The following is a 24,739-nucleotide window of genomic DNA, read 5'->3' on the forward strand; positions in this document are numbered from 1 at the left end:
GCTTCAAAACAACAGAAGAACCCTGCAGAGGGGTTGTGAAGGACCTTCCAGGCTTCTGTCTTGTTAATCCTTCCACAGAGGGCTTTTCATCCCTCCTGATACCCCACAAACCATCCCTGTCCTTCTGCCAGTGCAGGGGACACCCAGACCTGCCTGAGGAGGGAGGCAGGTGCCACAAATGTCCTTGGAAACAAAGCTGTGCTGGAGGACACCTCAGCCCAGTGGTGTTCCACCGAGTGTCCTCAGCTGTGCTGATGCCTCAGGTTTGAGCTTTTCTATTTTTCAGACTCTCTGCTGCTTTAGTCTGTGGGTCTGGGCTTCATATTATGGGATGGTGAGCTCTGTGCACAGAGCAGGGAGACAAAACAATTCCTGCTCCAGCTGGGCACCAAGGACAAATGAGCCAAATCTCAGCCCAGGAGCACAAACCCCGTGGGCTGGAGAGAGAAAAACAAGCAGGGTGGGAGTGCCTGGGCTAAAGCTGGGCTGGGACAATGAACTGCAAGGTGCAAATGGAGCAGAGCTGATCCCAGGGAGAGACCCCGTGCCCGGCCGTGCATTTTGGGGCCATTTTGGGGCATCTTGGGTGCAGCCCTGGCTGGGCTCTGGTGCTGCCCAAGGTGGGTCCATGGAGGAGATCCTTGGAATAAATCCCTGCTTTATTCTTTAACTCTGTCTAGTCTCTGCTCTAGGGCAACCTTCCTAAAGCATCAGTGCCAGGATTCTTTTTGGGAAAGTTTTCCTCATATGGTACAATTTTCACACTCCCTGGAGCACCTTAGGTCCAGATTAATTTCTTTTCTTTTAGGTCATGGCTGGGGTGTGCAGGTTGAGGCTGGGCAACTACATCAGTTTATCCTGGAACCTTGGAAAGATGTTGGTTGGAAGGGACCTTAAAGATCACCCTGTTCCAGCCCCTTGCCATGGGCAGGGACATTTTCTATAGACCAGACTTCTCCAAGCCCCTGGCCTTGAACACTTCCAGAAATTGACTTTTCTTGGGATAGATTCCAAGGTGTTCACTGGAGCTGCCTCATGGGTAACTCCCCCAGGACAGGCTCTGCTCTTTGCAGCTCCTGGACCAACAAAAGTGACTCCATAAGCACAGGGAAAAAAATTTTTTTTTTTTTTTTTTTCATTAAAACAGTGATTTTCCTCATCAGACTGAGAAGCATCCCCAGAAACTGAGGGGGAGAAAAAGGAGGATAACTTTCCAGGGCAGATTACAGAAACATTTGTTGCATCCCTAAAAGTGAGTGCTTGCATGCAACAGATTCAGTGCCAGTACATTCTGTTCCTGAACAACATATACGTTTCTAGAATATGACAACTGAAGAAATTTATTGAAAGCAGAGAAAATGTTAACTATTTTTTTTTCTTGCCCATGTATTTCTAAACTGTCATTTTTCTTTAGATTTCCCTAAAATGAATTGAAGATTCTCCAGGTTTAGATATTGTTTTTCATTGTAACAGTTCAGGACTTTTCTGGGTTTGACAGAACTGTTGGATGATCTGCAGTAAATAATAAACAGGTCTAATGTACTCAGCAATTACTGAAAGTGCATGGTGTATGTAATTTCTGATTATGCAGATTTAGTCAAGTAATTATCCTTGAAAAAGCTGTGAGGTGTTCACACAGTTATTCATGACTTTTTATAATTACTACTGTTTGTTTATAAAGTCTGTGCCATCAATTTGTACTCCATGCTTAAATGTGGTTGAAAATATGAATTGCTGTGTGTGCTGAGAAAGTTGTCCTGATTCTGTACTCCCATTTTCCATGGGATTATTAGAAACAGATCTTCTGTGAAAAAAATTAAAACTAGAGGCAGAGGTATCTGACAGCTAGAGAGCCCCTAGAGGATCCAGTCCAGTCTTCTGTACATCAGCTGTGTTTCAGGTTCACAGAGAAACCTTCTTGGTCTGGAAAATTCAGGAATCAGAAGTGAGTGCACAATGCCTGTGTTGGCCAATCCAGCAATCTTTCTTTAAAAAATGGTCCTAAAGTCCAAGGAGCACAAGCCAAGGAAGGTTGAAGGAGCTGATAACACCCAGCATAGGATGGAGATAAGAGACCTCACCTGCAGAGCTGTCCCAGCCCTGGAGGAGCTGGAGCTGCTGCAGAGAGCCCAGAGGAGGCTCCAGGATGAGCAGAGGGCTGGAGCAGCTCTGCTGGGAGGAAAGGCTGGCACAGCTGGCATTGCTCACCTGCACAGGAGAAGCTTTGGGCTGAGCTCAGGGTGGCCTTGCAGGGCCTGAAGGAGCCCCAGGAAAGCTGGAGAGAGACAATTCCCAGGGGATGCAGGGACAGCACCCAGGGAATGGCTCCCAGTGCCAGAGGGCAGGGCTGGGTGGGATCTTGGCAATGAGGAATTGTTCCCTGGCAGGGTGGGCAGGGGCTGGGATGGAATTCCCAGAGCAGTTGGGGCTGCCCTTGGATCCCTGGCAGTGCCCAAGGCCAGGTTGGACACTGGGGCTGGAGCACCTGGCACAGTGGGAGGTGTCCCTGCCATGGCAGGGGTGGGAGTTGGAACTGGATGATTTTTCAGATCCCTTCTAACCCCAACCATTCTGTGATTCCATGAGTCTATATGTAATTTGTTATTATTGAATTGGATCTTCTTGTTTCAGTTTCTAAACCACGTTTATTTGCTTTTATCTTTCAAAAGGAAGTATGAGTTTTCCTTACCTCGAGGTAATTAGTCATTCATTGTTTTGCAAACAGTTTGTGCATCTTTCCTCAGATGTGATTTTAAGTGCAGCACCATTTAAAATGTTTGAAACAGGCTTGGGCTGTAACCAGTGGAATGAATGTAAATTAGAAACTGCTCTTTGTCACTATATATTTCTCCTGATGTCATCCTGCTTCTCCACAATGCAATATTTTTCTTTGGATAGTCATATTTCTGTAGAGAACCAAGGTCCATAATTACAACCTGCAGTCAGGAATAACGTGGTAGTTACTCCATGGCCTGACTGGTGCACACCTTCAGCTAAGCTGGGACTTGAGCTGAGTCTGAATAATTAAACACTGAAATCTGCCAGGGACAGAAAGGGAAATTTGACTGGATCTCAGAACTTTGCTGGTGACCTCTGTGATTTTGCACGTGGAAGGGCACAAAGTCTTGAATTCCTGTCTTAGCTCTCCCCTCGGCATCCCATGTGTGTGTCCAAGTATCCTGCAACAGGATAAGCATCAGGGAGTAATCATTATCAAACATCCCTGCCTGGAATTAAGACACAAAGTCAAAACCTTGAGCTGTGGAAAGTGCATGGCGCAGTTAAATGTGTCAGACGTGACTCAAAAGTCTCCTTCCTTTCTGAAGATATTACTTCATTCATGTTAACCACATTTGTAAGTGGCCTGGGCTGAAGAGATAGTGTTTGGGGAATTCCAGCCTCTTTTATATGCAGTTGGGAGTTTCAGGAATGGCTTCTCTGCATTCCACATTGATATATAATCCTCATTATGGCTTTGAATAAGAACATGGTAATTCGCCAGAAAAATAAATAAAACAAGTTATTGGTCAGAGGCATACTATATAGGGAGTACTAATAAAACCAGAGATTTTTGGCTGTAGTTTAAAGTTCCTACTGTAAATGAGCTAATTTAGGGCCATATCCTCCCCTGAGATCATGGGCTGGAATGTGAGATAAGCAGTAGCTGCACAGACACTTTTGGGTGGCAGCACAGAAATGTGCCTTCTCCATCCTTCAAACGGGAGGAGAGGGAATTTCTGTAGGAGAACTGACCCTTCCAAGGAAAATGTACTCAGAAGAAAATCCATGTACAGTGTTGATGAACTCCAGGAGGGCCAGACACAGACACAGCTGGCAGAGACATGTTCTGAAATTGCTGCATCCCTTTGTCCCCACAGATTTAGGGATGTGAAGTAGTGCTGTGAGTCCAGAGCCAGCTAAACCCTGGAAAAACACCCTCTGTGCTTTTCCAGCAGGTGCTGACAGTCCCCCCTCAGTTACTGACTTGCTTTGGGTGACATTCCAGTTGTGGTGTCATGGTCACATGAACCCACAGCTGCTTTAACAGGGGCAGGTCTTACCTGCAGCTCTGAGCTGGGGCTGCTCCCCCCTGCCTTGTCCTGAGGTCTCCAGGGCCACCAGGAATCTCTGCATTCCAGCTGGAAGGGAATCCCATCAGAAAGGAGCTTTGCTGCCAGTTAGACCAGCAATGGTGACCTGAGTGACAGAAATAATATTAACTTTGTGTGAGGGAGAGAACCTGTCAGCATGGCCACGAAACCAAATCCTTGGGAGGCTTTTCAGGAGGAGGCCTGGGTGGGGGAGTTGTCCTTATTTCCAGAAAAAAATCTTTAAAAAAAAAAAAAATAGAAAAGGAAAACGAAAGAAGAAGGAGATTTAGAATCTCTCCTATGAAGGCACACTGAGGGAGTTGGGGATGTTCAGCCTGGAGAAGGGAAAACTCTTGGGCAACCCTAAGAGCACCTAAAGGTGCCTAAAGGAGCTCAAGGAGCTCCAGGAGAGCTGCAGAGGGACTTCTCACAAAGGCACTGTGGGACAGGACACAGGGAATGGCCTCCCACTGCCAGAGAGCAGGGTTAGATGGGATATCAGGAAAAAATCCTTCCCTGGCAGGGTTGGCAGGGGCTGGGATGGAATTCCCAGAGCAGCTGGGGCTGCCCCTGGATCCCTGGCAGTGCCCAAGGCCAGGTTGGACACTGGGGCTGGAGCAGCCTGGGACAGTGGGAGGTGTCCCTGCCATGGCAGGGGTGGCACTGGATGCTTTTAAGGTTCCTTCCAACTGGAAGTGTTTCTTGAAAGTGAAAAATCCGGCAATTTTTTTCTGCTGCCAGAATTGAGACCAGCCCCACTCAGCTTTTATTTCTCCCACTGTATTTTTTTAAACAAATAATGCCTTATGAAAAAAAAAATCACTCATCCAAACTATCAGGAGATGTCATTAGAAAATTGTCAATGAGTTATACTTCTGTTTAAATTGCTCTTAAAGAACTAAATACATCAGACAGTGCCCAGCACAATCAGTGGGTTCTGTCCTGTGAGGTCAGGGTGAGTACAAAAAGTTATGGAAGAATTGTGGAAAGTCAAAGAAACTTCCTGGCTTGGCACATCTTTTTGTATCTTTGTTTTCTTGTCCTTTACTGTTTTATTTGTGGCATTCACCTGCAATCAAATCTTACCCTAACAGCAAATACTGACTGCACCTGAACAACCTTGGCAGTAGCATTTCTTGAGGGTGAATTTCTTTCCTCAAGGTTTTATTGTTGAGGCTGTTGAAACGCTGAGAGGTTACAGAGAAACAAGAAATAAAAAAAAAAAACAAAACAAACCCAGAAATTGAAGTGATTATACCCAAGCACAAGTTAAACATAAAAGCTTTGAGCTCCTGTCATGCAGCTCTGCTGTATCATAGCTCCCTGCTAGTGGAAGAGTTGTGGTGTTTCACACTTACCTGCTTTACAAATGTCAATTATAAACATTTCTCTGGCTTTTCTTCACTGGACACTGCTGGAGTTTGCACTTGGAGCCATTTTCTCCAGAAATCCATGGAATCCTGCAGGCACCCAGGGGCTGGGGCTGCCTCAGCCCCTCCTGGGGCACCCCTTGGCTTCTTGGTGAGCCCCAGGTGCCAGCAGGAGCTGCAGCACCTTCTTCTAAACCTGGAAATATTAGAGAAGGGAAGGCACAAACTTACAGAACCATGCTGAGCAGGAAAGAGATTTTGTTTGCTTAGCAGTTCCCAAATTGCAGGCTTGTAAGGATTTTCTGCTCCTGAGTTTTGCCCACATCAAGAAAGGCAGGGTGGGTGAGTTTCTGGGCTGGTTCAAACAGTTTATTTCAGTAGATGAGGATTTCACCTCTTATTTCTTACTCATGTTAAAGGACTTCATTAAAAAAAATTAATAACAATGTAATAAATTTCAGTAAAGCCCCGTGGTATGAATAAAGCAGCAGCACAAGGGATAAGTGCACTCTGGTTTTCTCTCAGTGCATCCTTGGATGTGTAGGCTGCTTCTAAAGTGCACCAAGCCTAAATTTGGCTTAAATTCACAACCTGAGGGCTCCCATCACAGCTGGAATTATTTTAGGGGTCCAGAAAGGCTGAAAATCACATGTAGCATATTTGTCTGCCTAAGAAGTGCAGCTCTAACCTGCAGCAACAGGAGCTTGAGCAGGTTTATAGTGCTCTGCCTTTGGAGTATCCCAGCCTGTCCCTCTGGTACACACTGTTTGACCAGTGCTGGTGGGACCTAGGCACATAAAAAGAGATTTCCTGATAAAACAATCCAGCAAGGGACATCTCAAAAGTTTTCCAACAGCTGAAAAACATCAGTTCTTTAAAAATATGTGACCAGTCCAGTTGCATGACAGTGTGAGGGGGTCTGAAAGTCCTGCTGGCACTGACTTGGGATATTCTGCATAGCTGCTCAGGGATTCACCTCCTGTGAGTAATGGTAAACATCCTGAGTCATGCTGGTAGAAATTTGGTGTGATGCCAGGGTGGTTATTCACCCTGTGTGTGTGTGCCAGTGCTGGGTGCCTGGCACAGGAAAGGGGGCTTAGGTGTTTGATTATTCTGTCAGTGCCATTCAGAGCTGTTCTCCTGTGTGATATCCACACCTCAGGCAGCAGGGACACAGGATTCCTTGGAGAGAGCCTGCAGGCAGAGCTGTGTCTCCTGGGCAGCCTGTGCTTGGATCACCATTTCATATTGTCCTTGCTTTCAGAGCACCAGGAGTCAGGCCCAGCCACTCTGGCACCTTGCTTGCTGTTGATTAAACATCAGCCAGAATTGTTCATCAGCCAGAATTGGCCACAACTGTGGCTGTATTCTGAATATTATTTCCTGTTGTCTTGGTTTGTAAAGCCAGGTGTTTGCTAAGGAAGGCAGGAGCCTCCCATGAAATGGAAAATGGAAACCCCCTCCCTCTGAATTGTTTTAATTTTCAAATTAAGGGGCTCTCAGGCAAAGATATGGGAGTAGGAGTAACAGTTCTTTACTAGGGAAAATTGAAAATAAAAATGCAATAGTACAAACAAAAGAATCTAAAACCTTGACAGAGTCAGACTGGGCCCTAGGCCCCCTGTGGGTCAGGGTGGTGGCACAGTCCCATCCCAGGGGGGCTCAGGGTGGTGGCACAGTCCCATCCCAGGGGGCTCAGGGTGGTGGCACAGTCCCATCCCAGGGGGGTTCAGGGTGGTGGCACAGTCCCATCCCAGGGGGGCTCAGCCCTCCTGCAGTGCCAGCTGTGGTTCTGCTGGAGCAGGGATCCTGCACAAGGGGGGAGTTTTCCTCTGCAGCTCCAGGGCTGCTGGAGATGGGCCTGCTCTCCCTCTGGGAATGCAGGGCAGCAGAAAGCTGCTCCTCTGGGAATGCAGTGGGCAAAGGCTGCTGGGCTGTTCCCAGGGCAGATTGGATCCAGGTAGGAATGCTTGGCTCCTCCCCTGGGCGGAGCATCTCCCCATGGGATGGTGGAATTTGATCAGCCCTGCAGGGACACTCAGTGGCCATGGACAGCAGAGATCTCCTGCAGGGAGGATGGGCTGTGGGAGAGATAAAGAACAAACTGCCCCATGAGCAGCAGAGAACTGCCCCAGCTCTGACAGATGGGGACAGAACACACAGCCCAAGGCACATCTTGCAACCAGGACACCTGTGCATACAAGTACTTTTAGCCTGGAGAAAAAAAGGCTAAAGAGGGTAAAAAGAGGATTCTGGGAGCTTCTACAACTCCCTGCCAGGAGGGTGCAGCCAGAGCAGGGTCGGGCTCTGCTCCCAGGGCACAGGGACAGGAGCAGAGGGAATGGCCTCAGGCTGGGCCAGGGCAGGCTCAGCTTGGCCAGCAGCAGGAATTTGCCCATGGAAAGGGTGCTCAGGCCTTGGCAGGGGCTGCCCAGGGAGCTCTGCAGTGCCCATCCCTGCAGGTGTCCCCTGGAGGTGGCACTGAGTGCTCTGGGCTGGGCACAAGGTGGCCATGGGGCACAGCTGGCACTCCATGGGCTGGGAGGGCTTTTCCAGCCTCAGTGACCCTGTTAATTGGGATTTGGGCCCCATTCATTCCTGGCACAGAGCAGCACAGGCCGTGGTTCTGTTTGCTGCAGCCCCCTCTGCTCCCCGTGGGCATCGCGCTGCCGAGTCCAGCCTGGAGCCCTTTTGTGCCAGCCTCACTCACTGCAGGTCGTGCTGCTCTGCAGCCCTTTGCTCCAGGGTCTAGGACACATCAGGAGGAACCTGCTGGGTTTTTAGGTGTGCACAGCATGCCAAGTTACTGAAAATGCACCTAAGGTAAGAAAAGGTAGGAGAGAGGTTGGTGTGTTCAGCTCCTGTATAAAGGGGATGTTCAGGCTCAGTAAGTTGGCAATGTGTGTCCATTAAAAGTTTGATTTTGATACATCTATAGAAAAGAAAGAACAATGCAATCACACCTGGTGAGCTCTAGATGTGTAAATGATTCTCCACCCTTTGATGTATTTACATAACTCCCCAAATGTCTGCACAGAAAGGCAACAGGTTCCAGAGCTTATCTGTCTCCTCCTGCATGGGGTAGCACTGGCACACCCAGCTCTGGCTGGTTTTGTACAAGAACTTGTTTCTGTCTTGATATTTTAATCTGTCCTGAGCATCAGAAGGGAATTCTCATCTCCTGCCTCAAGTATTGCTGCTTCTCACTAGTGGCATCCTTCTGTGTGACACTTTGGATGTGACAGAGGATGGAAATGGGTCCCAAAAACTTGTGCTGCTAAAGCTGGATTAGTAAATGCTAGTCTTGACTCCGGATGCCAGGAAGAAAACCTGCTCCGTGGCTACAGATTTGTCCTTTTATAGAATCACAGAATGGTTTGGAAGGGATCAACTCATCAACCCTGTCATGTGCAGGGACACCTTCTACTATCCCAGGTTGCTCAGAGGGTTATCCAGGATAACCAGAATATTCTTCCAGGATGACCCTAAATCAGGAAGGCTGTTAAGCAAGTGTTTAACTTTCAGTTTGTGTTGTAATAGCCTTGTTTCAGTTTTCTGGAAAGAGATGACTTGCTAAACCAGGTTTTAGTGTCAGTTTTGGCTCTTTCCTTAGAGTGCTGATTATTCAGGGGATGCAGGGCAAACCCTATGGCCACAAGCAGAGTCTGTCACAGACTATCAAGCACAGACATGACCAGCATGAAATTTGGGGTGGGGGTGGAGGAGGGTCTGGCAATAGATACCATCTGCTTCAGCAAGTTAATACCAAATGTCTGGAAGCTTCCAATTCCAGCCTGTAAAGGTGGAGCTGAAATAATGAAAATTGTATTTCTCTTTGGAACAAGCAAGGAAAGCTGCCACAGCTTTTTTTTTTTTTTTTTTTCTCCTAGCCATGATTTCCTGAGGTGAAAAGATAAAAATTGTTTATTTTGCAGACAAGGACTTGTCCCACTTTAGAATAGCAAGACTGGAATATCCAGGTGACAAAGAAGAATACACTGCCAAAGGCTGAGTTTAAAGCAGAATTCCCACTTTTAAGTTCATAACAATACAGAGAAAAGTCAAATGTCCAGAACAATTGTATACTCATTTTTCCAACTCATATTGGACAACATTTGCTTGTCTTTGATTCCCATTCCTTGTGGTGCAGAGTTGCCAACTGGTTTGCAAATGTTCTCTGTCATCTCCTTTTCCATAAAGGATCCATCTTTTTGGGGGAAAAAATGTGAAATGAGTGGCCTGGAATAGCTCAAACACCTTCTCTTTAACCCTGAGATCTTTAAGAATGAGCTCTGAGAGGAAGATCTGGCTTGAGGGACACAGGGCATTTTTGGGGATGGAGCTCAGGATCTATTTCCTAAGCTTAGGTGCTGTTGGAAGTAGAGCAAAGGCTTTAGAGAGACCAAAATAAATCTGGGTGTGGCACAAATCCCCTTTCCTGGGTGGGCTTCTGTAACTGGGGGCGAGGTGCAGTGCTGGGAGTATGAAAACACTGAGAACATGATCTAACACTGCATTCAAAATACTTTTCTGTCCACTTTATGTGAAACTTCGCTGTTTCCAGATCCTGTGTGTGATGCTTCAAAAGCTTAAAATATGAATCCCATAAATCCAGTGAGGATGTGGCAGGCATGGATTTACTGGGGAAGGGAGGGGGGGAGGGAATTAAAAGCACATCAGTGCTGTTGGTGTTTCTGTCTGACTTCAATCTGAACGAAGCTGCCGGTGAAATTTTGCTTTTACTGAAAAAGCATCTCTTGCTTTTGAAGTTCTGTGGAAAGAAAAATCTTCTTTTAAAACCATTACATCAGTATGCCATTTGATCATCCCCAGATAGCTGGGAAAAGTGGACAAAATGGGAATTTGGCTTGTTTAGGGATTTCTTTCATAGGCCTTCAAATGAATTACTTTATTTTCATGGATTTGAAGGGGGAAAGTTGGCTGGTTTAAGTAGTAAGGGGGAGGTGTGCAAAGATCTAAATGGTGATATCTTTAATTGCTCTGTTTAGTGCAATTTATGCAAATTCAGCTTAAATAGTTCTTAGATGGTCCCCTCACTTCACTGTCTCTGGGGCAAGCTGCAGCTCAGTGTTAGCCAGGCAGTCTTTACGTAAATCAATAGGTAAAAATACAATTTGATTTTCAAGTTACTGTAAATGTGAGAGCAGATAATGAAATTTTAAAAAAAGCTGATGCTGAGGAAAATGACTGTTTCCCTGACAGTGCCTTGCTACTTTAAAAGTTGAGTTCAAGATCATGGGCAGAAGGAAACCTCTAGTGTGAAAAATGGGAATGTCCAGTTTTTTAAGGGAGAATGGAGAAAAAGACAAGATTACTTTAAATCATGTCTATGTTCCCACATTTTTCCACATTTTCTAATTTTTTGTTTTATTTATCCCAATTTATTAGCAGTTATTTGGTGTTCAAGTTACTGAGTAGTACTCCACATTATTTACATTAAAAGCTGTTGTTATTTTAAAGAGCTTTAATGGTTTTCCACCCCCTACACATGCAGACAAATGCAGCCCACCTGCCCCAGCCCCTCTGCACTCCATTACTGGACATGGATAAGGGATTCCAGAACATCCCTGCTCTGAAGTGCTCTTAATTGAGGGTCTGGACCAGATTTGCAGCTCTTGTAAATGGGCACAGCTTCAGTGAAATGGTGTTTTTTTTTTCTGTCAGCTGCAGATCTGTCCCAGTCCTGCTGTGTGCCTCTAAATTGGGAAGAGTGGCTTGTGGAAATCTCTGATATCTTGGGTGAATAATGGGGCTGGGCAGGGCAGAGCATGTCCCAAGTTCTTATTTTGGGAAAACTGTACATTGCAAATAAAGACCATTTTTTTCCATGAAAAATTTCAGGGCTGAGTGTTTTCTCCTGCATGAAATAAATCCTCAACAGACCCTATGGAGGCAGAAGTGTCTTAGAGCTTCAGCTGTGCTGAGCCTCGAGGAGGTCTGGGGAAGGAAAGATGCTTATCAGTCTATAAAAAGAGATTTCTATTGAAAATAAACATTTAAAGTATAATGATATGCCTTTTGTTTCTCTGATTTTGCAGCTGCCTTGGGATCTGAGCTCCTGGTAAACACGTTGGCCTGGTAAAGGACATGATTCAGACTGTCCCCGATCCAGCAGCTCACATCAAGGTTAGTTTCCTGTTTATTGTGAGTCCTCAGATGTTTGGAGAGCCATAAAATTAGAGAATATGTACACATACCACAGCTTTTCTTGCATGTTTATAAATTGTGCTACTGCCCAACATGGGCTCTTTTATTCCTCAATATTTACGTGCTGTTGTCTGAGTCAGCCCTGCAGTCTTTGTTGCTGACACCTGCGTGATCTGCTCTGAAGCACGTGGATATTTTAAAGATAACTTTTTCTAAAATTAACCCTCCTTGATCATCCTTTAATATTTGGTGTGTGTGATGAAATGTACCTCCTTGAAAACCACTGGATTTCTGTGTCTCTGATTCTGCTCCACGACATCCAGTGGCAAACATTGAATTCAACTGTGGAAGGAAAATGAGCATCATGCAAAAAATTCAGATCCAAGCAAGCATCTCTTCCATATTTTCATTGCAACATTTAAAACACCTTAAAACCAGCATTGGTTTGCTGTGTTTCAGAAGGAAGTGTTTGTGTTTACTGGATTGTGACTATTATTATCAATATTATTACTGTGGGTTTCTTATCCTTCTTTGTGGGACCTGGCAGATGCAGCTGTTGCAGAGAACAAGGAATTTTGGGGTATTGCACACAAATTTCACCAGGAACTGGAGTGATAGGACAAGTAGCAATTAATTCAGACTGAAAGAGAGGAAATTTAGGTTGGACACAGGGAAGAAATTCCTCCCTGTGAGGGTGGGCAGGCCCTGGCACAGGGTGCCCAGAGCAGCTGGGGCTGCCCCTGGATCCATGGCAGTGCCCAAGGCCAGGTTGGACACTGGGACAGTAGAAGGTGTCCCTGTCATTGCAGGTTGTGGCACTGGATGACTTTTAAGGACTCTTTCATTCTTTCTGACTGCTTTTCTGTCTGTTTTTTTTTTTTTTTTAATTATATTTTCTGCAACTTCTTTCATGGAGTTTCTGCTCAGCTGGCTGCCATCTACCAGTCAGCAGCTCTCTCTAGAAAAAGCTCCACTGTACAACTTATTTTTAACTGAAGCATAGAATAAAACTGAAATATTATTTTAAACAACTCCCTTTTTCTGTAAAACTCAGTGAATGAAAGAATCTCTCTCTCTATCCCTCTGAGTTGTTTTTGGGCTGTGTTTAGTTACTAGGATGAGTTGCAGTAGTGGGTGTGCTCGTTCTTTTCCCCCTCTCCAGGTTTTCCAGACCCAACACTTCCACAGCCTTCTGGTCCTCAGCTGTTTTTATGGAAAGAGCAGAAAAACAAATCCTCCTCCCTCAAAAAAGTGAATTTTTGCCTCAATATGGGTTACAACCAGTAAGGCTTGGAAACACTGAAGGGGATTTAGTACCTCTTCATGCTGTTTAAATGCTCACAGCAGCAGAAATAACATAAAGAATAACTCAGTTCCATGCTTTCTGCCAAAACTGGTGCCCAAAGAAGGTTTTTTTAACCACAGGAGTTAGTGGGAGAGGGCAAGGCTGGGTATGAAAGTATCTTATTACAGCAAGAGAGCTGCAGAAAAATCTCTGTAATGGTGTGTTCAAGGGAATGGTAGGAGCCTGTTCTCAGCAGAGCATCACCCCAAAGTTGCTGTTTTATTGAAAAAGGGTGTGAGGAAGGCAATTACTTTAATGCTGTGTTTGGGGTAGGAAAGCTGGCCAGCTCCACTTCAAATCCTTCTGATTTCTGTTTATGTCATTAGGGCCTGCTGTGATCTAAACACATTCTTTGGAAAGCAGCCATGGATGCTCGGGTCATTCTGGCTTTAAAAGTGGACATGGCTGCATTCTTTAAAATAAAAAAAGGGATTAAAGTGGTGCAGGGGATGTGGGAAAGCCTCTTTGGTGTGCTGGGCTGTGCTGCCTGCACTGGTCACAGCTCTGGTGCCCCCAGCTTGAGAAGGACATGGAGACAAGTCCAGAGAAGGTCACAGAGTTGATAAGAGAGACTGGAGCACCTATGGAGACAGGATGAGAGGGTTGGGATTTTTCAGCCTGGGGAAGAAAAGGTTTTGTGGAGCCTTCACAGCACCCTCCAGGTGTCTGAAGGGGCTACAGGAATCCAGAGAGGGACAATTCATCAGGAGCTGGCGTGACAGGACAAGGGGAACAGCTCCAAACTGGACCAGAGGAAATTTAGGTGAAGATATTAGGAAAAAATCCATCCCTGGCAGGGTGGGCAGGCCCTGGCCCAGGGTGCCCAGAGCAGCTGTGGCTGCCCCTGGATCCCTGGCAGTGCCCAAGGCCAGGTTGGACACTGGGGCTGGAGCAGCCTGGGACAGTGGGAGGTGTCCCTGCCATGGCAGGGGTGGCACTGGGTGGGCTTTGAGGTCCCTTCCAACCCAAACCATTCCATGATTTCATGATTCTGTGATCTGTCATTGCTGTTGTGATGCAGAAGAGAGAAACTGGGCTCATTACAATCATCCTTGATAAGGTTTTGTTTAATTAACTGTGTTCTGTCACATGGTGGTGTTTCTTTCTATCCTTCAACGAGCAGACACAGCCTCAACCATGCACATTTAGAGCTGGAACTTTGAAAATTCACCTTCTGGGAAGTGTCTGGATTCTTAAGATTTGGCAGATTGCAAGATTGCAGTTTTCTGTCTGAACATGTGCAGAAAAATAATGCAAAATATACAAGAATATGGCAAGATGAATACTCAGAAATTTCTTTTTTTTTTTTCCTTCAGAAATGGGGATCTCGTGTGCATTGTGTGAGTTTTGTGTGTTCTGGTTTGAAGTCAGCCTTTTCTGGTACCAGAAGGAAAATGTAACAAATCTCAATGTTCTTGTGCTCCATCCCTGAATGGGATGAGAGCTGGATTCTTACCCAGGATTCCCCATTCTGCACCCAGGCAGATCCTGTCCAATTTTGGGAATGTTTGGAAAGCCTCAAAGTGTGTGTCCTCCTTCTGTTTGGGCAGCTTCATTCCAGAGATACTAAAGATTAAGCTTTACATTTTTCAGCTTAAATGAGGCATCTGACATTGATCTGGTGACCCTGTGGCTCCCTAATGTGTAATTTCACCTGAGTCATGACCTCGTGTTTGGTCTGGGCACAAAGGAAAGAAACATTTGATGTGGACAAAAAAAAGGAATGGATGTTTTTGGATTTTCATTTCCAGTTCAGCAAAATATGGGGAATTCTGACCCTGATCTTTGAGCAGCTTCAGACATTGAGTGCCTGTAAGAGAAGTTAAATAAACAAAACCTCCTCACACTGATAAAATTGTGGCTTTGTATAGGCAAGACTGTCATTTACACACACTTTATTGGGATATTTTTATTGTTTTGTTATCATTACACTCCAGTTCTTACAACCACAGTCACAGAAAAACTCCAAAATGCTAACCAACATTTGCATATTTTGTTTTTAGGGATTTATACTTTGTAAATACTGATCTTTAAATAAAACTTGTATTTTTTAAGGGTTAAATTCTGCTTTCAAGAGGTCATACGTTTGTTTGACTTGTTAGCTTGTGCCATCACTGTGAGGGGATTTTGTGGAACCAATTCTTAAAAAAACCAAGTTACTGCTGTTCCTTTGGGCCTCGCTGGGAGAGGAGAATCCAAGGCATGGTGTGGGTAAAAAAAGAGATTGTATTTATCAGTAATGTGTATCCTGGGGAAATGGGTGTGATTTGCATTGGATCAAGGCTACTGGAAGATTTGGCCAGTTCACATTTAGCTGGTCTGACTTTTCTGTTGGCTGGTGATGATTTTGAGATGTGGGGTGAAGAGGTGGGTGAAGGGCAGCAGCTTGTGGGTGGCACACTCTGGTTTTTCATTGCAGAAGGTGAAGAGTGGGAACACTTTACACCCCAAACAGCTTAATTAAAGAAGACATTCTTGATAAAAATTACTCCAAGGGTATCAAACATTTCAAGCCAAGCTCAGCTGGTCTGTGTCTGTACAACCTCATTTGTTCTGTGGATGTAACTGAGGTTGTTGCCTCTGAATCTGTCAGTTTTGGGTTATCAGATCTGGAAGCTGTTCCTGATACTACAATGAATGAAAACCTGGTTTCTTAGAAGGAATAAAATAATTATTTTGTAGCAGTTTCTGAAAACCACTCCTGAATTTAGCACTTCTCTGCTGGGGTTGTGGTGGCAAATCCACATTTCCATGCACAGCATCCCATATTGTTGCTGGAGGTATCACAAAACCTGACCTCAGAATTCCTTTTTTGGGCAAGGAATAGTGGATTTCAGATTGTGGCAGTGTAGAGATGCTGCTGGATGTGCCTAATCTGTTGTGTTATGATTAAATCTGATTTTATTATTTGTTAGGGAGTATATTCTGGGTCTGATATAATCTTATTTTTCCTGGAATTGTAGAGTCTCTAAATAGGATCCAAGACTTTGTTATGCTGGGAGTTTTGTATGCACAATACAGTCTGCCTGAGCAGGCAGGGGGATAAGAAGGGAAGGACAACAGAATTATTATTATTATTGTTATTATTGTCATCCTCCAGGATAAGGAGGATAAAGTCTGGCTTTTACCCCCACCTCTTTTGGGGGTCTTGCCTGAGCCAGAAGCCTGGTCCTTGTGGATTCTTTACATGGCTAAAGCACTTCTTTCACTGCTGATGAAGTGATATTTGGGCAGCTCAGCTGGGAGTGAGAGCATGGAAATCCAAGCCAAGGATACAAAGAGCTTGGCCCAAAGCCCCGCAAGAGGTACTGAGACCCACTGCAGCCTGGATGGGGAGGTGATCCATGAGGAGCATGGAGTTCTGCTGGATCACAGCCTGCCACCAGGTGATGACATACTCCTATCCCTTCCAGAAAACATGGAATATCTGCTCCTGACCCATGAGCCAGCCCTCCTCCAGGTGTGAATCAGTGATGAGCCCATGGGCAGAAGTCCTGCAGTGGCCTCTCAGTGGGAGAAGGTGCCTTTAGCCCCGGGGCACAGGGGTGAACAAGGTCCTGGACATTTCCTGGGCTGCAGACTGGTGCCTGGGAGCTCAGGGATAACTGCTGCCTGCATCATGAGAGATGTGAAAAGGTTTTAGTACCCCCAGAGCTGAGCAGTTGTAGCTGCATCCCCTTTTCTTGCCTCTCACTCTGGCCTTCATTCATTATTCTGGTGAAACTTCAAAAGCTCTTCCCTTGTTTTAGTACTGACAGGGTAAAGCCACAGTTTGAGTTTCACTGTTCTTCTTTCTCCTTGTGCTGGATTAGAGCCCCTAAATCTTGCTTGAATGATCATCACAGCTTACTCTGTGTCCTCAGAAAATAAAGTTTGCCATGGATGAGTTTATAAGCAGAGTTTACTGTGGATGTGGGTGGCACTCCTCCCTCCCCTCCCGTGCTCATTCGGAGCTCCCACACTGCCAGGATTCAGGTTTGCTCTTCCATTTCCCTCCTGTGTCAGCACACATCAGTTACCTGTAATAATGCCAGAATCACTACTGGATTTGAACTCTAGAATCCCCTCCTAGGCAGAAATTGTGATTCACTTCTCAGCAGCTTAAAATTCTGGATGGTGACCAAATGATTGCTATAGAGTTCCAGTGAGTAAATTCTTCCTGCTTTTTATTTTCTTTTTTTCTTTGCTCTTGAACCTCTACCTCTTCTGTCTGCCTGTGCAAATACCTCCTTGCTAAAGGAAAAGAGAGATAATGGCTTCTGTGTGCTATAATTGATGAACTTTCAGCAATTCGGAGCAAATCCAAGATTGCTGCCAACAGCCAGATGGAAAACAGTGTTAATGACATGTTCAAAGAGGAGTGTGTTATTTTGATAGGGATGGTCTAGAGACTTTAATCTCTATTGTTATAGGGACTAATGGCATGGATAATTCCTTAAGTGGGGCCATTTTTAAACAAAAATTATCTTCTTCATAAGCAGGAAAGAGCAAACGAAAGAGTACCAAATGCATTTTCAGAGCTCTGGCTGATAGATGTGCTTTACATGAACCCTTTGTTACATGGAGTCAGACGTGTTTAAATCTCATTTCTGCAGTCTGCCAGACACTTCAAAGTCTGGACATTTCCACTGGTGGTGGGTAGAAATCATAAAATGGATGGTCTTGGAAAGCAGAGCCAGGGTGGGAAGCTGAGGGTGCAGAGAAGCTACGAGGACAAGTTGGGACAGATGGACAAGACAAACTGGAACAGGAACAAAACCAGTTCTACTTTGGGGACCCTGAGAATGAAGATCCTCCTGTTCCTGTTGCTCTGCTCTGGAGTGGGACTGAGGGCTCCCAAATCTCAGCCTGTAAAGGTTTCTCAAGCCCACTTATCCCCTCTTCCTTAGGTCCTGCCCACCCTGGCAGGTGAGGTCAGCAATTCCACAAACCCAAGTGTCCAATGCTGTTTTGTGCCTCCAAGGCTGTCATTTTTGTGTGTGGCTTCGTTAAGATCACTGAAGGGAAGGGGTGCAAGGAATTCTGGCTCTGGAGCAGCCTTGGGACTCTAAAGGACTGTGTCCTTCTTCCTTGGAAACTGCTTACAGGAACCACCTGCCCTGGACTATCCTCACACGGATCTGCAGAGCAAATGCTAAAGATGTGTGGGGATTATCTGTGAGCAAGCCAGAGATTACTTACTTACTTACAGAGATGACATACTTACTGTATGTTTCATATACATTGCATTTGTATTTTGCCTTCATCTGGCCACAAATATCCCAAGCAATGGGTCATTTTTCATCTTTTCTGAGGGATGATTCCCCGTGACTCGTTACTGGGAAGCATTTGCTCACACTCAGCTACTCTGTAGGGATTCAAACCCCTAAATTTCACACTGACTTTGCTCTTCCTCACCTTCCTAAAGAGGGGGAGCTGAGGGGAGGTTGCCAAGCACATCAGTTCTGCTCAGGGTCCGTTTTGGGTGGTGGGGGTCAGGCAGCTTCCCCCCTCACCTCTGCATCCAGCCCTTCTTTCAGCTGTCCTGCTTGTTTGGTCACAAATGGGGTCATAAATGACCACTTTGTTACACTTCTGGTAATGCCTTGTGGGGCTGAAAGGCATTTTCCAGGAGCTGCTGCTCCAGCAGCCCTGACAGGGATAAATGATTCTCTTGGACTTGGTGATGTGCTTCATCTGTTCCAAAATTAATTTCTTCTCTCTCTCACTCTCCCTGTTCCTCCTCTCTCTCTTCCCTCCCTTTTTAGAAAATCTCATATTTCAACTTGTTCTAAGCCCTATCCTCTTTAAATCTGAATTTTTACTTCATTTTTTCCTACCCTTGTTCTTACCTCCTCAAGACCCTTTTGGATTATTTCCCCAATCCTGCTGGTGTCCCAAAGTTGACTTTGGGGTGCAATATCTTTGGCTGATGTGTTGTTTTATCCTCTTCTTTAGATTGTTAATACAGACATTACCTCATAAACAGTTATGGGCATTTGATTAGATACCTTTCACCAACTTGCTCTTTTATCATTTGCCATAAGTCTTTCCCTGTTGTTCTGTAGGATATTTTCAGACTCCCAGTGTTCTTTCCCAAGACAATTCAAATTCCTGTTGTGGAAAATCTTCCTTGGCTCAAGTCAGTAGGAAATATTTGGATGTTTCCATGCATGTTTAATTAGAAAGAGAAACTGATTCTGTGCAATATGTGTTTTTCTTGTGTTATTTTGTTTATTTATCAGAAAAGTGTATCTTGTCCTCACCTAGAAGAGCAGGAGGGGTAACTGCTGTGCCCATAAATCCCATGTTTGTGTGGCCAGTGAGTTCTGTTCCCCAGAGGCTCTATAGTGCTTTCTTCACTACCACCTCCTCCTCAGAAATTCAGTTTTTTTACTGCCTAATCACCTATAAACCCCAAATGCTGCCCTCCAGATTTCCAGCAATATTTAAATTCAACTAATATGGGTGACTTTTACTGTGAGATATAAAATCCCAGAATGTTTTGGGTTGGAAAGGACCTTAAAGCCCATCCAGTGCCACCCCTGCCATGGCAGGAACACCTCCCACTGTCCCAGGCTGCTCCAGCCCCAGTGTCCAACCTGGCCTTGGGCACTGCCAGGGATCCAGGGGCAGCCCCAGCTGCTCTGGGCACCTGTGCCAGGGCCTGCCCACCCTCACAGGGAAGAATTTTTTCCTAATATCCCATCTAACCCTACTCTTCTGCATCTCTAGGCCCATGCTTCTATTGCTTCCAGTGTTTTGGGTTTTGTTTTTTTTTGGTTTTTTGTGACACGGAAGGGATCAATTTCTTCTGCTGCTGAGGCTTAAAAGAGTGTTTGGCATGTGTGTTGTATATTCCATATCATCTGTGATTGCCTTGGATCAAAGAGATAAACTTGCTGGCAGTCATTATCACCTCCTTGAACAGCAGTAAATGTTTGGTAGGACACTGTAACCTGCTATTGCAAATTCAAATTACACTGGGAAGGAGGGAGGTAAATCTGAGGTGTGCTGGGAGTCTTCCAGGGTGGGCTGACACAGGTTTCTCTCTCTTGGTCACACAGAGAAATTTTCCAAGATCCCAGAAAGCTGGCATGTCAAGAGTGTGAATGATATGGCAGAAACCCTGGCATGGGTTGGCCAGAGAAGCTGTGGCTGCTCAGTTCTTGGAAATGTTCAAGGCCAGGTTGGATGGGGCTTGGAGCACCTGGGACAGTATAAAGTGTGGTTGGAACTGGATGAGCTTCAAGGTCCCTCCTTCCCAAATAATTCAATTTCTTTAAGCAGTATCTGGGTCCCTTTTTAAAGAAAGGGGGAGACCTGTATTAGGAAGGGGTTAATTTTAAGAGGGAAGCACCTTTGTCCTTCCCCTCTTTCCATGGGGACTTGGTGTAGTTGCATTAAGCACAGGGGGACTTGTGTTGAGCTCTTTGTTAAATTGAGTGTTCAGCCTGGAGAGGAGCCCCAGCTGAGGGGAGCCTCAGCTCTGGCTGTCCCTGGCTGTCCCTGTCTGTCCCTGTGTCTGTCCCTGTGTCTGTCCCTGTGTGCAGAGGTCAGAGCAGCCCAGGCTCTGCTCCAGGCCCAGCCATGGCCCCAGAGCCACGGGCAGGGGCTGAGCCCAGCAATTCCCCTGCCCAGCAGGCACAACTTCTGCCCTGGGCAGTGCCCAGCCCTGAGCAGGGACCAGAGGGGCTCTGGGGGCTCCTCCCTGGGACATTCCAGAGCCACCTGGACCCAGCCCTGTGCCCTGTGCTCTGGGATGGCCCTGCTGGAGCAGGGAGGTGGCACCAGGGACCCTCTGTGGTCCCTTCCAGCCTGACCATCCTGTGTGACACAGCTGGCACACGTGTTCAGGTCTGGGACAGCAGAGCTTCCCTGCCCAACAGTTGAACTAAAAGCCCCTCAAAATGAACTCAGAAAGAACAAAAACATTGTTTAAAAACCCAAGTGGAGGCCAGCTGAGGATTGAGTTAAGGGGAGCCACTGACTCCTAAGTTAAAGCTTCAGAAAATTTCTCCAGTTCCCCCAGAGCTGTCCCAGAAGTGCAGGCAGCCAGCTCACAGCACCTCAGCCATGGCAGAGATGTTATTAACTGAGACAGAGGAAAATATACTTTCAGTTATTACATGCTAATAAAGCACTAACTAAACAAATTTAGGCAACAGGAGCAATTATGCCATTAAACATTTAACAGCAAGATTGATTTTTAAATGACTAATAATCTAAACCAAAGTGTGCACACACTCAAAGAGGAGGGGGGAGGGAGGGAGGGAGGGGGAGGAAGGTAATTTCACCAATTGAATCTAATCAGGGCCTCAGTTCAAATGCATGGCTATAAATGTCAAAATACGTAAGATCTGATGCAAGAGCAGAAGTGGAACCAGGATGGATGAGCTTTCCTCACTTGACCAGATTCTTCTGGCTGGGAGGAAGTTAAACACATGGGGTGGGGAAACTTGGGGAGCTGGGTTATCTCCAGAGCTCCCTTTGGATACTGGTCTGTGTTCCTTTGGAGTGGGCAGGGAGCAGAGAACTGAGGCACAAACTGTGGGCTCAGCCTCGGGTTTGCCTGAGCCCTTCCACATTCTGCTGCTGTCACCCTCAGAGGAGGATGAGCTGGATTACTCCTGAACTGGATCACTCCTGAACTGGGAGGGAATGGAAAAATTCCCATCTTCACCTGAAAAAAACTGTTTTCTGTTCCTGGGCTGCAGCAGAAGGTGGGTTTGGAGATCAGGGTGGGACACTCTCACAGCTCCAGGGTTGTATTTGTTTTCAGAGTTTATGGCAGGGCTGCTCCCTTCGAAAAAGTATAAATCTTAATCGAATAAAACTGATGTGCTGCCATATTTACCCAGTCTCACTGGTTGTCCTACATCATGTTTTAGCATATAAGTTACATGACAGAGTTATCCAGGGGTTGCCAGCTGACACAGAAACAAACCCTCATGTTAAATTGCCTGCAGATGTCCTCTTCCAACTCCTGTAAGGAACTTCTACCAGTTCTCTCTCTCTCCCCCCCCCCCTTTTTTTTTTTTTTGTGTTAAATAAAAGCAGCAGAAGAAGGGGAAAACAATCTCAGTAGAATCTCTGTGCTGGTGCCTCTGTTTGCAGGACAGGAAGCCTTTAGAAGACAATGCAATTTGTAGGCAGGCACAACAAAAATCCCTGTAAGGATTTCCATGAGCCTTAGTGGACCAAACGAGTCGTGGCTCTTTTGAAGGCTGGAGCTGAGTGAATAATGCCAAGTCTAAGGCTGCCAAGGTGGGCTTTTCAGAAGATTCAGACCTGAGGAGGTGAGAAGATCTTTATGTTCTGTTGGCTGTAATTTATCTGATACTAGAATTTATGGTTAGAATTTCAACCAGGCATGCTTTTTGTTTGGATATTAATCTAAAGAAATCAGGATTTTATCTGAGGGATTTAAATTCTTGCTCCGTTTGGCAGAAATCCCCACGTAAGGTTGTGACATTCTTGAAAACATTCACTGTTTTCATTTGCATAATTAGGAATCTTTGTTTTGTTTTCATTGTATGAATTTAGTGGAGTTGGTGAACTTTTTGCCTGGCTGTCTCCCTTAGTCGGGGAAATCACAGAATGTTGTTTCTTTTCCCTGGCTGGAGGAGTGTGGGCTATTTATGCTTAGTTTTAAAATAGACTTTTCTGTGAGTGCTTGCACTGCTCTTTGGGATATTTCTGGAGGATCAGCCTGGCCAAAAGCAATTGTGAAAGGTTAGTGGAGAGCAGGGCTCCCATTTAAACACCTACGTGGAGGAGCAGCCCTTCAAAAGCTGGGAGTGCCAAACAACTCTCACTTGGAACAATGGGAGCTGCTGAGTGCCCACAGCTTCTGAAAATATGCCTTCACGTGGCTTCAAAAGGAGATTAATTAGCAAGTCCAGCAATTTTTTAATTTTTTTCCAGGTCTTGCTTAATTCTGCATGGTGAATATTGCACTTGAAGTGTGCTCAGCAGTGGCAGGTGGTGGGAAGGTGGAGTTCCAGGTGGGTTGGGAGGCAGGCAGAGAGCTGGGCAGGTGTTTCCAGAGATTTTTCAGGAGAACTTTGGCCAGGAGTGTTGAACTCTGCTAGGCAGGTAGAAGGAAAGCCCTGCGGAGCTCCCTCTGTAACAACCCCACATGGATTGGGGTTTTTTTCCGTAGTTTTCCCGTTTGTCTTAAACTGCTTCGGAAGTGAAATAAATGAAACCAGAAAAGGCCTCTCTGGCATTACTGAAATAGGGATGTCCAGATGGGAAATTACAGTAATATCACTTGTGCATTCAGACTTCACGTCCTGTGCAGCTTCCATGTGTGGGCAAAGGAGATAAATCTGCTCTCTGGAGCTACACGTGTGCTTCTCTCTTTTGATTAAGCCTGAAACACATTTCTCTTCCCTTTCTGTGATCATGGAGTGAGGTCTGCAGGAAAAATAGGATTAGAAATTAATGTTTTGGGGGCTGTATTTCCAAACTAAGTTATCCTTGTGGCTTTCTGTAACGTCTTTTTTTTTTTTTTTTTTTTTTTAATTCTATTTATCACAAATCGCCAGCCATTTTTTTCATTAATGCAGACCAAGAGCAGTAATAGTTTGCTAAAATGAAGGAAGATTACTTCTGAAAATCAAATAAGGAGTTGTGGTTATTGTTGCTTTTCAAACATGGCAAGCAGGTTGGCGACCAATATGTTTGCAAACGACCTAAGTCTTCCCTTCCAGTGGTAATCCGTATTCTTTTGAAAAGCTAATAAAAGTGGTGTATGAAAGAAATTCCTGGGGCACTGCAGAACTCACCCTCCTAGGGAGAGAGCCAGATGTGCTGGTTAATAACCTTGCAGGCATTCAAAGCCAGGGCAGTAACTTGGTATCACCTAAGCCAGACGTTGGGTGTTGGTGCAAGGCAATATCACATCCTGGTCACAATCGCAGCAGAGAGCTGTGAGACATGTGGAGCCTTATTAAAGGAAGGGTGAAAAAAAATAAAAATGAAGAAAAGAAAAGGAGGGGACAGACAGAAGGAGAGGGAGACAATGTGTCTGTCCTGAGAAGCAGCAAAGGAGCGAACGCACTGCTCCACATGTGCATTAGTCTGTTGGCCTGGATTCTGCTCTCCAGATGTTGGGGTGGATCCTACGGCAGGACTACGGAGGAAAAAAGGATTTAAAAAGAAATCACATTTCAGGGGTGAAATTAACCTCTCCAGGTTTTGCAAAATGCAGCCTCTCTGTGTGATTTTTCAGAATGCTTTAGTGGAATAACAAATTCTAGATTTAATGGTTTTTACAGGCTTGCTTGGCAGCGCCTCCTCCAAACATAAATGTTTGTGTGCGAAACTTGTCAGTGGCTTTTAGAACCAACATGCCTCAGAGTAAAAAGCACATTAAAGTTGTTCTCAGACCAGTACTACTGAACTGAAAATTGTTTGTGGCGGGGGTCCCAAAATCTGATGGATCTTTCTCAATGCTCAATCTCTCCGTATCCAACCCTCTGAGAGCTTTGGCCATCACATCAAAACGGTGCTTGTGCATAACAAAAACATCTATATTTGCAGTGGCAATCAGAATACATCAGCGTCAAGTTAAGTTTTTTTTTTTAAAAATGCCAAATTTGCTTTCCCAGGCGCGGGAGAAAAATAAATCACTTATGGCATTTATGGTATATTTGTAATCTGAAACTGGCGGCTTCGTGTTACCGGGCACGACGTGTGCGGCAGATAAACAAACACTGCACAAAAAAAAAGACAAGTCCCAGCTTTGTCTGCCTGACACTTCACCTCTGTGACCAGCA

General features: G+C 45.4%; 1 protein-coding gene across 2 annotated transcripts in view; it reads left to right on the forward strand.

Annotated features, from left to right (window-relative positions):
- The window catches only part of ERG (ETS transcription factor ERG), a 142,576-nt gene that overhangs the window by 28,392 nt on the left and 89,445 nt on the right, over positions 1-24,739 (forward strand). For both annotated transcript variants that reach the window (XM_059840124.1, XM_059840126.1), the window contains exon 2: positions 11,521-11,608. In XM_059840124.1, coding sequence (XP_059696107.1) covers positions 11,570-11,608 — 39 coding nt within the window. In that variant the 5' untranslated portion in view covers positions 11,521-11,569. The remainder of the gene's footprint in view (positions 1-11,520; positions 11,609-24,739) is intronic.

This window comes from Haemorhous mexicanus, chromosome 2 (assembly GCF_027477595.1).
Source record: "Haemorhous mexicanus isolate bHaeMex1 chromosome 2, bHaeMex1.pri, whole genome shotgun sequence".
Taxonomy (NCBI): Eukaryota; Metazoa; Chordata; class Aves; order Passeriformes; family Fringillidae; genus Haemorhous; species Haemorhous mexicanus.